Genomic DNA, 16,111 nt, shown 5'->3' on the forward strand with positions numbered 1-16,111 from the left:
ACTTGGCAGAGAATTACTGAACCGAATTACCAGGCTGTAGTTGTACATAACACGGCTCCACTGAGTTTTAGCGATTGATAGATATATAGATAGATAGATAGATAGATACATACATACAGATGAAAAATGTCCAATATATCCCAAAAACATGGAAAAGCTAGAACTCAATATAAATTATGGCCTAAATCAGTGGATTCCAAACTTATTTCAGCTGATGACAGCCTCCCGGTACTTATTCAGCGGGTCTGAAAAAAACATTAATGAACCCAATTCTTAGGGTTCATATGAAGCTGCTCAATAATTGAAAAGGAACACAGTCCTGTCTAATTGAAAATAAAAGATATTCGAGAATAACATTCGCTCCATGTACATATCTCGGTAGACCTGTGATCTGTATAATTTAGGCAAACAGGTAATAGCAGAAGCACTATTGCAATAACTTTTTGCTATCAAAATTTGCATACTTTAATCAGGATGTAAGTGCAATGCCTTAGGGGTGATCACAGAGGGAATCATTCACTGCTGATGAAGAGGGTGTCTGTTTCCTTACCTCATATAAATATGTGGTCTCGTTAAGTTCTGTTACAAGTCTGCACTATGATCAGTGTTTGTTGTTGCTCCATGTCACATATCGAAGGACAGAGATTCTCCCCTTTTTGATTAAGAAGAATATCACAGAGACCCCATACTCCTATTGTTTTAACGGAAGCATACAGAACTTGGATGTCTTTTCGTGGAAGAGGTTTTATTTCCTCCTATTGATTTTCACATGGATTATTTTTGAGATACGTTGTACTATTCAAAGACTAATCAATTGGATCATTAGCGCCAAACCTATGTTTACTATTTGTATTTTTGTAGAAAGACGATCTAATCACTATACAAATTACTTCACTGAATACATTTTTGGAAACCGCATAGTTTGTCTATTCTTTCACGATTTTACCACATTTGGTAAACATTTGTTCTACTCTATTTTAAACCATTCTATCCAAAAAAAATGATCTCACATTGTAAAAATCACAAATAAATTTTTTAGAGTGGCTTGGGGGAACAAACTGGCACTGTGTCTTTTACAAAGCAAAGTCAAATCCTGCTCAGCTCTTTACTGTAACAGAAGTCATAGTTATTGAAAACAACGCTAAACAAATTCAGTAAACCAGTAAAGTTTAAAGTAGTAGCGACATCTAAGCCACTGTATTGCGGCAGCAATTGCACCCATAGAAAAACAATTATTAGTTAACCGCTAAAAAGAGACTGATTCGCAATTTGCATCAGCATCAAGATACAAAGGTTTGTCATTGTATTAAACCTTTTGGTTTAATACAGTCATGAATCAGGTGATGATTTGCATATTTTACTTATAAACCTATATTCTAATGAGACTCTTTCCTTTTGAGTATATAGTAACTATCTTATTATAGAACTTTACGGTTTTTCTATGATGTTGTTGGCTTGTACAGCTCACTTTTCAGTACAGCTGACACTCACAGACTACAGTCTGCCTCTCGGCAGGGAAAAACTTTATCTTCCTTACATCAATGCTTCTTTCTCAGCCACCCATAGCACAACTACTGGCAAATACAATTACATTACGTATAACTCCAAACTAAGGGAGCCTTAGAGCCTCAAACAGCATAATAGAGTTTACACTACACAGACGCTGTGTAGGGGACAAAGTCAGCGACAAAAGCTAATTATAGTGAGCAACATTCCAATATATTACTCCCTCCTGTGAAATAAAGTGTTGGTTCTGCTTATTATTCTGCTGTGTGTGCTACATTTAGTGGTCTACAAACGGTTCCCATTGTCTGGGTTTCCTCCATACTTTGCAGACTTCTGATGAGGGGCAGTGCAGCTTGTGGAAAATACTTGGGATGAAATGAAAATGTCCTTGGTGTTGTCCTCTTTGACACGGTCCTAGTTCTGATTGGATGTGCTTGAGTAAAGAGTACTGTTCTCTTGGGGTAATGCATGTTTGCCTTCATGTGTTTCCTTGGTGTACTCGCTGTGTCGCTCAGTCCGACACAGTAATACAGCAGCGTTTCCGCTTTGTGCTAGCCAATAATGCTCACAATGCTCTGCAAAATACTTCTTACCCCGGGTGAAATGCTGACAATGGTCCGGCAGTTTTACAGAAATCTTTTCTCAATGTCTGTCTCTATGTATATATTTAAGATGGACTCATCCCATTTCTTTCCACCCTGGAGAATGTTCATGGCCATGCTGAAATATCATTCAACCAGAGGTTTGACTGTGGGAATTATGGTTGTGTGCTGGATATGAAGTCATAGAAGTCTCTATATTCAGGGTCACTGTCTGTAACCTCTCCCACGACAATAGCTTGGGAATATGGCCTGGCGACAAGGGATGTGTGTGGCATCATTGGATTAATGGACTGTATAACGCATTGTGTACTGTATGTTAAAAATAGGGGGGGAGGGATTAATATGAAAAATAAAGTTAACAAAAAATGTACTTACAATCTAACCAGGTTGGCGAGGCCCTTAAATATATCTGCATTGAGGCATCCAATTTTGTTGTTGGCAAGGTCTCTAAAAAACACAAAACTCTCACATTATAAAATAAGGATGTATATTAAACATAAATAAAAATAATTAAAAAAATCCACTGAGCGGAAAAACCTCCAAACATAACAACATGCCCCCATTGCACACTATAGTCCAGCCCCGCCTGTCAGACTACAAGAAATGTATTACATGATATCCGTACTCTACCTTACAGCACTTTATCTATGGACGTACTTAGTCCAAACCCAACTATCTTATGTACTGAGAAGTCATGTTTTTTTTTTTTTAAAGAAAGAGTTGTCCATAAGTATACAACCCTTTCAAAATTAAATACTGGATGGAGTTCATTATCTGAACATTAGATCATCTGTCTTATTTAACTCTGAAGCACAGATCGCCTAATTCGCCAGACTACTGAAGCCTCCAATGTCCTGCACTAATCTCCTGTATATTAGTACAGACCCCTGATATAAGGAGATAGTGATGCTCTCAACAGTACCAGATCTCTGAATCAGGTGAGGGCAACTATACAAGGTACTAGAGTGGGACTGTTGGAGATTTCAGGTACCTAGTGAATAAGACAACACAGTGTCAGAGGAAGGTAAGAGACAGGATTTCAGGATAACAATTTTTTTTTTAATCCAAGAGCGAGTGGAGAATTGTTTAAATTAACTCTCAGAACTGAAAGTGTTATTCACAAATGGTAAAATTCTCGATTAGCTTTAATTTCCTATGTGCAATCCTACACCCATAGAATACCATGTACATGATTTCTGAATGATTAAGTGTGCAAGTAGTATCAGTCTTTTTTATATACAGGGAGCTCACTATCTAAGAACATTAAGTCCTAGTGAACTTATTGGGACGGTTTCCCTTCATAATGGCGGAGAACAGATTCACTGTTTACTCTATCCTTTTAATTTCTATTATTTTTTATGTTTATTTTTCTCTTTTATTGACTATGCATATTTTATAAGTCATTTAACTACCTTTCCTCTGACCTTCCCTCCATCATACTTGGCAACTTTAACATCCCTATTGACAACTGCTCTGACCCTGCCACCATCAAACTTCTTGCCCTTTCCACCTCCATAGGCCTCACTCAGTGGACCTCATCCCCCACCCACTGTCTTGGTCACTCCCTTGACCTTGTCTTCGCTGCGATCTCTCCGACTTCTCCTACTCTCCCTTCCCACTCTCTGACCACAATCTCCTCCCCTTCACTCTGTCCTCCTCCCCTGCTTCCACCTCGCCTAAAGCTACCCTTACTAGGCGCAACCTTGATGCTATTGACCCTACCTCTTTCTCCTTCTCTCTTGAAACTGTATCACCTCTGCCATCCCTTGCCTGCCCAGACCAGGCGTCCTCTCTCTACAACCACTCCCTCACTACTGCCCTGGATGCTGTCGCTCCGGCTTCTTCTATCCGCCGGCACGCCTCATTCCCCAACCCCGGCACTCCAAACACACCCGCTTTCCACCAAAAGTGCTCTTGCACTGCTGAACGCCTCTGGAGGAAATCTCGTTCCCTGGCCGACTTCCTTCACTTTAAATTTATCCTCTCCTCATTCTGCTCTCCCCTCTCCCTTGCTAAACAATCCTTCTTTATGTCCCTTATTTCTTCATCACCACCTTTTTCTCCTACAAAATTGAGGCCATCAGACTGAACATCTCCTCCTCCCATCACCCTCATCTCTTCACCTCCCTCCAACAAACAACTCTGGTGCTCCTTCTGCCCCAAATCGGATGAAGAAGTTCGCTTCCTTATTCTTCCTCTCCACCCTCCACCCTCTACCTGTCTTCTCGATCCCATCCCCTCTCACCTCCTTCGCTCTCTCTCTCCCACTGCCTGCTCTTACCTTGCACACCATTTCAACCCATCACTCTCCTCTGGCGTAGCCCCCTCCTATTTTAAACACGCTCTTATCTCTCCTATCCTCAAAAAAAACAATCTTGACCCCACCTCTCTTGCTAATTATCGCCCTCTCTCACTTCTCCCCTATGCCTCCAAATTACTTGAGCGGATTCTCCGCAGCCGCCTCACCAGACACCTCTCGGACAATTCCCTCCTCGACCCTCTCCAATCTGGTTTCTGCCCTTTCTACTCGACCGAAACTGCCCAGGCCAAATTTACTAATGATATCCTATAAGCCAAATCCAGGGGTCACGTCTCCCTACTCATCCTCCTCAACCTCTCCGCGGCCTTCGACCCCGTGGACCACCCCCTCCTGCTGCAAACTCTTCTCTCTCTGCCTCTCTGGATCTGTCCAAGCCTGATACGCCTCATACCTTGCTAACCGCTCCTTCTCTGTGTCCACGTCTGGTTCTTTCTCCACCCCCTCCCCTCTCCCTGTAGGAGTCCCTCAGGGCTCTGTTCTCGGCCCTCTACTCTTTTCGCTCTATACTTCCTCCCTTGGTGCTCAGTGCTCTCATCTCCTCCTTTGGTCTTCAGTATCACCTTTATGCTGACGACATTCAACTCTACATCTCTTCTCCTGATATTTTCTCCACCCTCCTTTGCCGTGTAACTGACTGCCTCTCGGCCATCTCCTCCTGGATGTCCTCACGCATTCTCAAATTTAACATCTCTAAAACTGAACTCCTTGTCTTTCTTCCCCCTAGACTCCCCTCCCACCATGACCTCTCTATCATTGCTAACAACAACACCATCTTCTCTGTCACCAAACTCTGCTGCCTGGATTGTCACCCTCCACTCCTCTCTCTCTTCTGCCCCCCACATTCAATCGCTTGCCAAAGTCTGTCGCTTCCAACTACGCAACATTGCCTGTATCCGGTCCTTCCTCTCTCAGGATGCCACCAAAGCTATCATCCATGCACTCATAATCTCCTGCCTCGATTATTGCAACCTTCCCCACTCCCATCTCATCCCCCTCCGCTCTATATTCAATGTGGTTGCTAGACTCATCTTCCTTTCACGCTGCTCCTCCCCTGCCTCCCCTCTCTGCCTTGCCCTACACTGGCTCCCCTTCCCCTACAGAATCCTTTTCAAACTCCTTACCATCACTTACAAGGCTCTCTTCCAGTCCACTGCCCCCTATATCTCTAACCTCCTCTCCATTCACACTCCTGTCCGCTCCCTGCGCTTGGCCAATGACCGTCGCCTCTCCACCACTCTGATCACTTCTTCCCACTCCAAAATCCAAGACTTCTCCCGTGCGGCCCCCCCTCACTGGAACGACCTCCCTCGCTCCATCCGTCTCTCTCCTAATTTGTGCTCCTTCAAACGGGCACTTAAAACTCACCTGTTCCTCAAAGCCTACCAACCATCCACTTAATCCCCTCATCTCCTCCGCTGGTTCTCCCCTCTCAGCCCCCCTTTTCTCTCCCCCATGCTTCAACTGGCTCCCCTTTGTGCCTGATTTTTCTTTACCCTCGCTTAGGATGTAAGCTCGTATGAGCAGGGCCCTCTTCCCTCTTGTTTCCATATCTGTTCTTCTGCTCCGCCTTTACTGCATTAGCCTGTCTGGAGTTTGTGAAGTATTGCTATTATTTGTTTAATGTTCAGTACTGTTTCACCCTTTATAGTCTACTGTTTGTACCGTGTACGGCGCTGCGTAAATCTTGTGGCGCCTAACAAATAAAGGGTAATAATAATAATAATTTAAGAGTGTTTTACTCCATGTTTAACTTATAATCAAAATAAATGTATTAGTTTTTAGAATGATTTTATTTTAATTAATTTGGCTTCACATTGTGAGTTTGTTATGGTGTGCACTATTGGTTCATATTTATAGCAATAAAAATCATTGTACCAAATGAGAAAGTGCATATTTGCATTTTTACGAGTTATTTACATGCCTGGTGTGCAGCAGAGTGCATTGGTTAAATGCTTCTCGTTTCCTTACAGTACATAGGAATAGCATCAAGGCAGTTGCAAACTTACATTAATCTCAATGTGAGGACATTGTAAACGCAATTAGATGCGGTTAAGAAGCATTAACACAGGTTCAGAAACATTTGGCTTGAAAAAAATTAACATCCTATTTTGTCACAGATTGAACAGATTCAGAAATACATCCAAGCACAGAAAAAAGTATTTTCAACACTTATATGAAAGAAAACCAGAATATATATTTTGTCCCTTTCAATAAAATAACGTACGTAGCCTAAAGTTACTAGCTTTGTAGATTATTTACACTGGCGTTTGCAATCCGCATTTTATTGTATGTAAAAACACATATAAACCACATTGCATTTATGTATGCATTTAGGATGAGTTTACAAATACGTTCAGCCTTTATTTCTAAACATGTCTGGAAGCAGCCAAAACACACATGTGGAAAATGTTTTCAAAATGCTTTGAAATTTGAACATAATTATGAAAAATAAAGCTTATTTTTAAAACAACATTCCTTAGAACAATGCAATTACTTACAGTCTTTTAAGAGACACAAGTCCAGCAAAGGCACCAGGTTCAATTGTACTGATCAAGTTATTTCGAAGATCCCTACAAATAAAAGGGTATTAAGGATGTCATTTCAACCAAACCATTGTATCCTCATCACCAAGCAGAAAATGTACAAAAAGAGACAACTGGTACAATGTATTAAGAACAAACAAAACCTTATTTTGCCTAGTGGGATTACATGACACATCACCAGTGGCATCACCTTATACCTACAGGGCATGGATCATGCATATTCACCATGGATCTTTAGCCCACCTGGTAAAGGTGTTATGGACTACAAAGAAACACACTGTATGAGTGCATTTAAAATCAAGTGTTGCCATTTAAGCATCTCTTTCAAAGTTCTCACAGCAAAAATGTTAATTGACCCGGGCTTTGTATTTTGCACTAAATGCTCACACTAGGGGGTTACAGCTAACAGGCTGAATGGAAATAGGCTGGGATAACCCACAGACCAGAAGGTCCCAGTCTCTTCCTGAGTCACCTGGCTGTTTGGGGACCAAAGAGATGTGTTTATGAAATGGCAAATCTGCAGACACAACAAGTAATGTAATTACCTGCTTTCAATACACCACTTTAAAGTTATGTTTTTGTGGAGTAAAACAGGATCTCTGTCAAAATACCTGTAGGGCAATGCCAAGCATACATTGTATGATAATCAGGCTACTAGATGTACTGCTCCACTAAGGGTTTATAGATGTAAGAGGGCCATTGTGCTGCAGCTCAGAGTACAAAGTAGACATTTGATCGCAATGAGTAATTCCTACTACAATGACCAAAGTGATTGTTGCCGTGGGATGCTGCACAGTTGTACTTTGCTTAAATAGCTACCTATGGGTAATATTTAATTTGGTCTTGGCTGAACATTTACAGAAAAACTTTGTGGATTTTATGTTTTGTAGGGGTCATAGATCAAAAGATCGGTTAGATGCACTCTTTAGTAAAGTTGTGGCCAAGAGTTTTGAGCATGACACAAGTATTGGTTTTGACAAAGTTTGCTGCTTCAGTGTTTTTAGATCTTTTTGTCAGATGTTGCTATGGTATACTGAAGTAAAATTACAAGCATTTCATAAGTGTCAAAGGCTTTTATTGACAATTACATTAAGTTTATGCAAAGAGTCAATATTTGCAGTGTTGACCCTTCTTTTTGAAGACCTCTGCAACTCGCCCTGGCATGCTGTCAATCAACTTCTAGGCCACATGCTGACTGATGGCCGCCCATTCTTGCCTAATCAATGCTGGGAGTTTGTCAGAATTTGTGGGTTTTTGTTTGTCCACCCGTCTCTTAAGGATTGACCACAAGTTCTCAATGGTATTAAGGTCTGGGGGGTTTCCTGGCCATGGACCCAAAATTTCAATGTTCTGATCCCTGATCTACTTAGTTATCATTTTTGCCTTATGGCAAAGTGCGCCATCATGTGGAAAAGCATTGTTCGTCACCAAACTGTTCTTGGATGGTTGGCAGAAATTGCTCTTGGAGGATGTTTTGTTACCATTCTTTATTCATGACTGTTCTTAGGCAAAATTGTGAATGAGCCCACTCTTTTGGCTGAGAAGCAACCTCACACATGAACGGTCTCAGGATGCTTTACTGTTGGCATGACACAGGACTGATGGTAGCGCTCAACTTTCCTTTTCCAGACAAGCGTTTTCCCAGATGCCCCAAACAATCTGAAAGGGGATTCAGAGAAAATAACTTTACCCCAGTCCTCAGCGGTCCAATCACTGTACCTTTTGCAGAATCAGTCTGTCCCTAATGTTTTTCCTGGAGAAAAGTGGCTTCTTTGCTGGCCTTCTTGACACCAGACCATCCCCTCCAAAAGTTTTGCCTCATTGTGCATGCAGATGCACTCATACCCGCCTGCTGCCTTTCCTGAGCAAGCTCTGCACTGGTGGCGCCCCGATCCCGCAGCTTAATCAACTTTAGGAGGCGATCCTGGCGCTTGCTGGATGTTCTTTGGAGCCCTGAAGCCTTCTTCACAACTATTGAACCTCTCTCATGAAATTCTTGATGATCTGATAAATGGTTGATATAGATGTAATCTTACTAGTAGCAATATCCTTGCCTGTGAAGCTCTTTTTATGCAAAGCAATGATGATTGCACGTGTTTCCTTGCAGATAACCATGGTTAACAGAGGAAGAACAATGATTTCAAGCACCACCCTCCTTTTAAAGCTTCCAGTATGTTATTCTAACTCAATCAGCATGACAGAGTGATCTCCAGCCTTGTCTTAGTCAGCACTCTCACCTGTGTTAACGAGAGGAATCACTGACCTGATGTCAGCTGGTCCTTTTGCGGCAGGGCTGAAATGCAGTGTAAATGTTGTTTTTGTTCATTGTCATGGCAAAGAGTGACTTTGAAATTAATTGCAATTCATCTGATCACTCTTCATGACATTCTGGAGTATATGCAAATTAACATCATAAAAACTGAGACAGCAGACTTTGTGAAAAATAATATTTGTGTCATTCTCAAAACTTTTGGCCATGACTGTAGAGTGTATCACAGACTTCAGCAGTTTGAACGGAGTAGCCTGAAAACCTATTTGTGCTACTCTGTTTGTAATCCAGGAGTAGGGGCCCAGTACAGACGCCCTGCACCTTTGACAATGAAAAGATTCAGGAAAAGTTACATCCTGGATACAATCTACTAAAGAGTGTATCTAACCAGCAGTTAGCGCTAGAAGTAAAATTTGCACAATATTAATATTAAACACAATTAGCATAACTGACTACAAAATAAAATTTAAAAAAAATCACTTAAGTATTAACAACTTGTAGTTTTCAGCATAATTTTTAGTTTACACATTAACAATGAAAAAGTTATGCAAGTTAAAAAAAAAATTAAAGAGATTTGGCTTTTCATATAAAAACAGAAATGACGCATGCATTTCAAATAAAGGGAAGACCACATAACTATAGATAAAATATCTAAAGATGAAAATAATACATTTAAATATTGCAAATAGAAAAAAGTAATATACAGATGCAACACACAGTTGAGTCAAAATGAATTTAATGTGAGCATTTACTCTATAACTAGGCTACAAAGGCAAAGCAATCACTGCAGTGCAAGTGTTTTCCCTTGCAAAACCCTGATAGCTCATTAATACAGCTCTATCAGCCTGTTATAGTACAAAGCAATTTCAAACATCCATCAATAAAAAAGCTTTTTACATGCCCATGTGTTTGTCAGTCAATTTTGTAAATGCCGAATGTAAATTGCAGAAACTAGTTACAATATTCATTACAGGATAATAGCAGCAAATCATCAGCAGAAATAAATAGAAGCCGTCTCCCTCTGAAGTGTTCTCATCATTCCTGAGTCCTGACAGCTAGAAATAGCAACTGCTGTATTGGGATGCTAGCTAAATATAGCCACTACATTATTCGGATGCCGGTAAGGTCTTTCAATGAATGCTTTGGAGACAGTGGGTCGCGGCAGCACATGCATGGGATTCTAATGAGAGGAATGTGCAAAACACTCACACAAACATTCATTGCTCAATGAATAGATTAATACCAGTTAAATTGCTATTTTGGCTGCTCCATTTATGAAATACAACGGCTTGTTCACACACATGTGCTGGCACAATAAATAAAAATACATCAAAACTAATGCGCGCTTTAGACGTGATTTAATTATGAGTTTTGCAGATACTTTTACCAAACAATCCTTGGTACTAATAGCACACAGTAATGCATGGGAAATGGGGGCGTGATGTGATCTAAAGTTTTATACACAGGGCTAATGGGAACGGCACCAAAGACTAATTTGTTCTTTCGTTATAAAGGAGATTTGCATGCTTTTATTACCATGTGAAAAGTGTTTTAAAATCCTACTTCCCTACTCTCCTGAAATGTCCAGGATACCCCCGAATTTCGGGGAGTTCCCAGATCCCACTTCCCCTTCTGCAGTGGAAAGGGCCTTGAGGATGCTATTCAATGTAACGGTCAAATTGTGTATCTGCGCATTGGGGGGGTGATGATCCAAATTGCGTTGTCACGCTGATCCCTTGTAACTCACCCTCCGGGAGAGTAGGCAAGTGTGATTAGCGGGGGAACAGTGTGAACGAGGCCCAAATGTCAGTCACCTGTGTGCTGTTAGCTGATCTTGTGACTTAGAGAATAAAAGAAAGTATGTACGAAGGACTAGTGCTGGCCAGATGAGGCCTGAGCCTGCCTAGGAGGACAGCACAGTGGCCAAGTGGTTCAATTCCCGAGCATGGCCTTATCTGTGTGGAGTTTGTATGCTCTCCCCGTGTTTGCGTGGGTTTCCTCCCACACTCCAAAAACATACCAGTGGGTTAATTGGCTGCCATCAAATTGACCCTAGTCTCTCTTTCTCTCTCTGTGTATGTTAGGGAATTTAGACTGTAAGCACTATTGGGGCAGGGACTGATGTGAGAGTTCTCTGTACAGCGCTGCGGAATTAGTGACGCCATATACATAAATGATGATGATACTGGTAGGTTAATTGACTGCTATCAAAATTGACCCTAGTGTCTGTGTGTGGTTGTGTGTGTGTGTGTGTGTGTGTGTGTGTGTGTGTGTGTGTGTGTGTGTGTGTGTGTGTGTGTGTGTGTGTGTGTGTGTGTGTGTGTATGTTAGGGAATTTAGACTGTAAGCTCCAATGGGGCAGGGACTGATGTGAATGAGTTCTCTGTACAGCGCTGCGGAATTCGTGGCGCTATATAAATATAAATGATGATGATGATGAGGACCCTATCAGGAAGCATTCAAGCTGCTCTAAAAAGCAGGGCTTCGCAACGCTGCGGAGGGAGGATGCAGGGGACGAGCCATTGGAAAGTGACAATCTAAACAGATTTGTTGATTCTGTAAGTAATGCTCTGTGCAACCGTTGAAGGAGAATAAAACGTATTGAGTAGGTCACAGCATAACTTTACATTTTGGTCCAGTGCAAGATCACCCCGAACTTGAAAAGAAAACATTTTTAAGCTACTTTATAGTGTAAAACTCAGGATAGATGTGAGTGTTTTGAAATGGCGTCCAAAAGCCAATTCACCATTTTACAGCTGTGAGCCAGGACTAACACTTATGTGTATCTATTAAAATACTAACACAACAAATCCAGAAGTCAAACAAGCACAAAAGACTCCGGGTGCTACAATGGCATCCAGTTCATTGAAGTGCTTTGTGAATGCAGGAAGTCTTGTAAAATGTATTGAGAGTGTACTTGGGCTTGTCCCCTAGAGAGTCAATTTCCTGTACAGCACACAAAGCAAACACATCAAAAACCACAACCCCCTTCGTGATTCAGGGATCTACTGAAGCTAACACACCAGTAACGCCAGTACTATTCCCAAGCAGACCTAATATAAAACACATTCTAAAACAAAGACAAAGAGGAAAGAAAAAGAATATCTAGCGTGTCCATGTGTCCGCGTTGGTTGTTATGTTTACATGGCGTAATTGCTGCCTAGTAGATTGTCAACTACGTATAAAACTCCCGTTATTGTGTATTAGGTGACATGACAGGGATTCGTAATGAATCAATAATAATAATATACATTTAATGAATGGAATTCTCTTGAATATCCTTTAAACCTGCCTCTTAAATATTACAATTGTAGCCAGAAAACAGGCATGTTAAAAGATAACTCCAGTTACATACTGATAAACACTACAGTGACCGCAGAAACACGAAAACAAAAAACGTACTAAGAAACAGCAAAGGCTCATGGAAGAAAATAAGAGTAATAAGAGAGTTTCACAAAATATTAAATAAAATGAGATTCACAACAAAAAGGGCACACTAAATATTTGGGATGATTGGCACATGGCAGTTATTCAAGTGCAAACCAATTTATGGAATTTTCAGAGTATCAAAAACAATGTAATGTAACTATATATTTAAAATATCTTGCCAATTTGGGTCATGTTAGCTTTTAAAAAGAAGAGATCAATGACAGAGTAAAAGCATTTTTAAGGCTCACTCTGCTCTATTTTTCTTTGTTTTGACTGCTGTAAATACTTTAGTTTCCATTAAAACATTTTTAAAGGGTTCCTGCAGTTATTTATGTTCCCTCACTGCCATCTCAGCCACTTCCTTTACTAAAACCCTGTCCATATTTAACTTCTAAGCTACAGCCCAGCAAGGACAACAGACAGTTCTGCTCAGTTCCAGGGTTCCTGGATGCAAGATATTATACATACAGCATTTCCCAGAATTGGCAGATTCAGGATTCCTCAATCTCTTATGCCAGTTATAATATATTATATCATAATAGTGTAATACTACAGTGAGCTATTGGAGCAGAACACTAAATAGATTGCGCTTTAGGCTATTTAAAACATTATTGCAGAAAGAATGTTGGTGTTAATCAGCACTGGATTTGCCTATACATATTTTTCACCAGTCCGTCCTACATTTTTACACTGCTAAACAAGAGATTATAATAAAATACTTACAGCCTCTCTAGGAAACTTAGTCCCTCGAAGGAAGCATTATTCAGTTCCGTGATCTTATTGCTATTCAGAATTCTAGAAGAACAAATAAAAAGAAAGTTTTAAAGGAGATACAATTGAAATGCAGATATTAAGCAGAATCTCAAAACGATTATATTAGGCATGGGATAAACACACAAAATGGGATCAACTCAAATAAGCTAAGACACATCCACTTCAATAGGCAACTATGTTTCAGACTAAAGATGGCTAAAATTAATGCGTGTGTGGGTACAAGAGCAATACATTTTTACCATACCGATTGTAAATGACAAAATAATATAACATATGAAAAATCTTCAAGAAGAGCATTAATGTATCTATAGTGTTTTCTCCTTTTCATCCTACATATATAATCACTGTTCGAAAGAGCACATAGCTTAAAAGGGGTGGGGGAGAGTAGTTTGGTTTATTGTGTGTGGATATAATTTTTGACCACACACATTGTACAATATATATATATATATATATATATATATATATATATATATATACACATATATATACACACACACACACACACACACAAGTAAACCCGTGCATGATACTCATGCATTCTAGTCAAATCAAGCTACTTAAGGTGTTAAAAAGGTTCTTGTCATGCATTTGGGCCATAGCCCAGGCCTCCTCAGGGGAAGAGCGTTACTTCCCGACGTAAGCGCCCTTTTTGTAACGTGGTTTTGTCCACATGTCACCACCTCATCATTCTTCTCCATCACCTCATCCTTCATTTTCATCGCCACATCTATCCAGATGTCTATCCAGACACAGGGATCTCTGTCAGCGGTCCTGAGTATCACACTCCTCTCACTCTGTCACCCCCGGCAACCACCAACCACTCCCCACTGTCACCCCCGGCAACCACCAACCACTCCCAACTGTCACTTCTCCTTCAAGAAATAGATATATATTTTTTTAAAATCTTTATAAACACTTTTAACAATTAACAAATTAAATTAACAAATTAAAAACATCTTAGTATACCAAATTTCAGCCCTTTCTGATATATTTTTTCCACACACACTAAGAATTTAGTAGGTCAATGTATAACTCCGCCCAGCAGGTGGCGCTGCAGCTTGGTTTTATTTTTTCCCACACACACACACACAGTCTAACACACGCCACTAAGCATTTTTTATTTTATATAGATAGATATATATATATATATATATATATATATACATACATACACACATACACACTACGCAAACAATCATTATAGTTCACAGTTTGTTTTTATGGTTATAAATATTGCAAAGATGAGCAAGTTATTCTCTATCAACAAGCAGCAACAGTGTATTTTTGAGTTACTAACAGTTAATTTCGGGCACAAATCTCAAGTATCAGGATTTATTACAATAAGCTTTAATACCCAGCAAAATCACATTCATTAGGCAAAATCATTTTTGAGTGTGGTTACAATTTAAATGGGGAATTCTATTCTATTTTTAAGTGCGGTATAATGACGTATAGACTGCACTGCTCAGGCCAAACTTAAAAATTCAACCTTATATTGAAACAGATCGGTGCTCTCACTGGTGACATTATCATGAACATTTGTAGATACCCCATTAAGTACTGCAAACACATCATTTTTGAAGATTTCCAAAATCCAATATGAAATAATCTCTTTCACATGGTTAGTAACTAGAGGTTAAAAATTAAAAGAAAAAAACAAAAACTTAGATTTGTGTGGAATTATGAGATGAATGGGAAAGCTCATGATGAAGGGTCCTTGACAACAGAGGTTGACATTGACAAAAAGCAGATATAGTGATACCAGCAGTAGGTTGGGGAAGCACAAATGACAATTTCTTTTATTTATGGCATGTAACTGGAGTTATCTTTAACATGCCTGTTTGCTTAACTTCATACAATATGAACAGAGAACCTCTCCACAAAGCCTGACATGTTATCTAGAGACCATGGGGTATATTTACTAAACTGCGGGTTTGAAAAAGGTGGAGATGTTGCCTATGGCAACCAATCAGATTCCAGCTGTCATTTTGTAGAATGCACTAAATAAATGACAGCTAGAATCTGATTGGTTGCTATAGGCAACATCTCCACTTTTTCAAACCCGCAGTTTAGTAAATCTAGCCCCTAGCATTGCTGGAGTAGAACAGCTACATTTCTTTCCTCTGAGAACATTTTGTTTTAATCAATATAAATCACTGAGGCAGGCTAAAAGAAGTTGTTGGTATTTACCATTTTGCATTGTTTTATTTTTCTTCAGGCTGCCATTAATGATTTATCATTCTGGGCAACCATAGCAACCACAGTGACATGACTGTAATAGTGTTAGTTTGCAGTAGTAGGTGCTTTGGTTTGAGTTATATACTTATCAGTGGTAGAAGTGGGGTGTATAAGACTGTAAGCCATACCACTACTTCTCCTACTGCCTCTATTGTACAACTATCAAATTCCATTCACTTACATTCTCATTACATCTTCCATACCGCCACTTCTAAATTTCCACTGGTCTTTAAGATTCTCCCTCACCCCTTCTGCCGTCACATGACATGCTGAGATCTGTGTCTGTGTAGCAGACTGACTGTGTCTGGCAGCCATTTTTGTTTGCCAACCAGAGAGCTTTTGAAAAGACGATCATGCTTAGAAAAGTACTCAACTTGCCATTTAAAGAGAAAGAAATCAAATAAACCTATGCAGGATTGCGGCTTTA

The 16,111-nt window shown here is 40.0% G+C and overlaps 1 protein-coding gene across 1 annotated transcript in view; it reads right to left on the bottom strand.

The window, feature by feature from the left end:
* The window catches only part of ADGRA3 (adhesion G protein-coupled receptor A3), a 50,815-nt gene that overhangs the window by 22,293 nt on the left and 12,411 nt on the right, over positions 1-16,111 (bottom strand). The window contains exons 2-4 of the mRNA XM_075194730.1: positions 13,393-13,464; positions 6,927-6,998; positions 2,484-2,555 (exon numbers count right to left, since the gene is read on the bottom strand). Of these exons, the coding sequence (XP_075050831.1) occupies positions 2,484-2,555; positions 6,927-6,998; positions 13,393-13,464 (216 nt within the window). The remainder of the gene's footprint in view (positions 1-2,483; positions 2,556-6,926; positions 6,999-13,392; positions 13,465-16,111) is intronic.

The sequence above is a fragment of the Mixophyes fleayi genome, chromosome 1 (genome assembly GCF_038048845.1).
Source record: "Mixophyes fleayi isolate aMixFle1 chromosome 1, aMixFle1.hap1, whole genome shotgun sequence".
Taxonomy (NCBI): Eukaryota; Metazoa; Chordata; class Amphibia; order Anura; family Limnodynastidae; genus Mixophyes; species Mixophyes fleayi.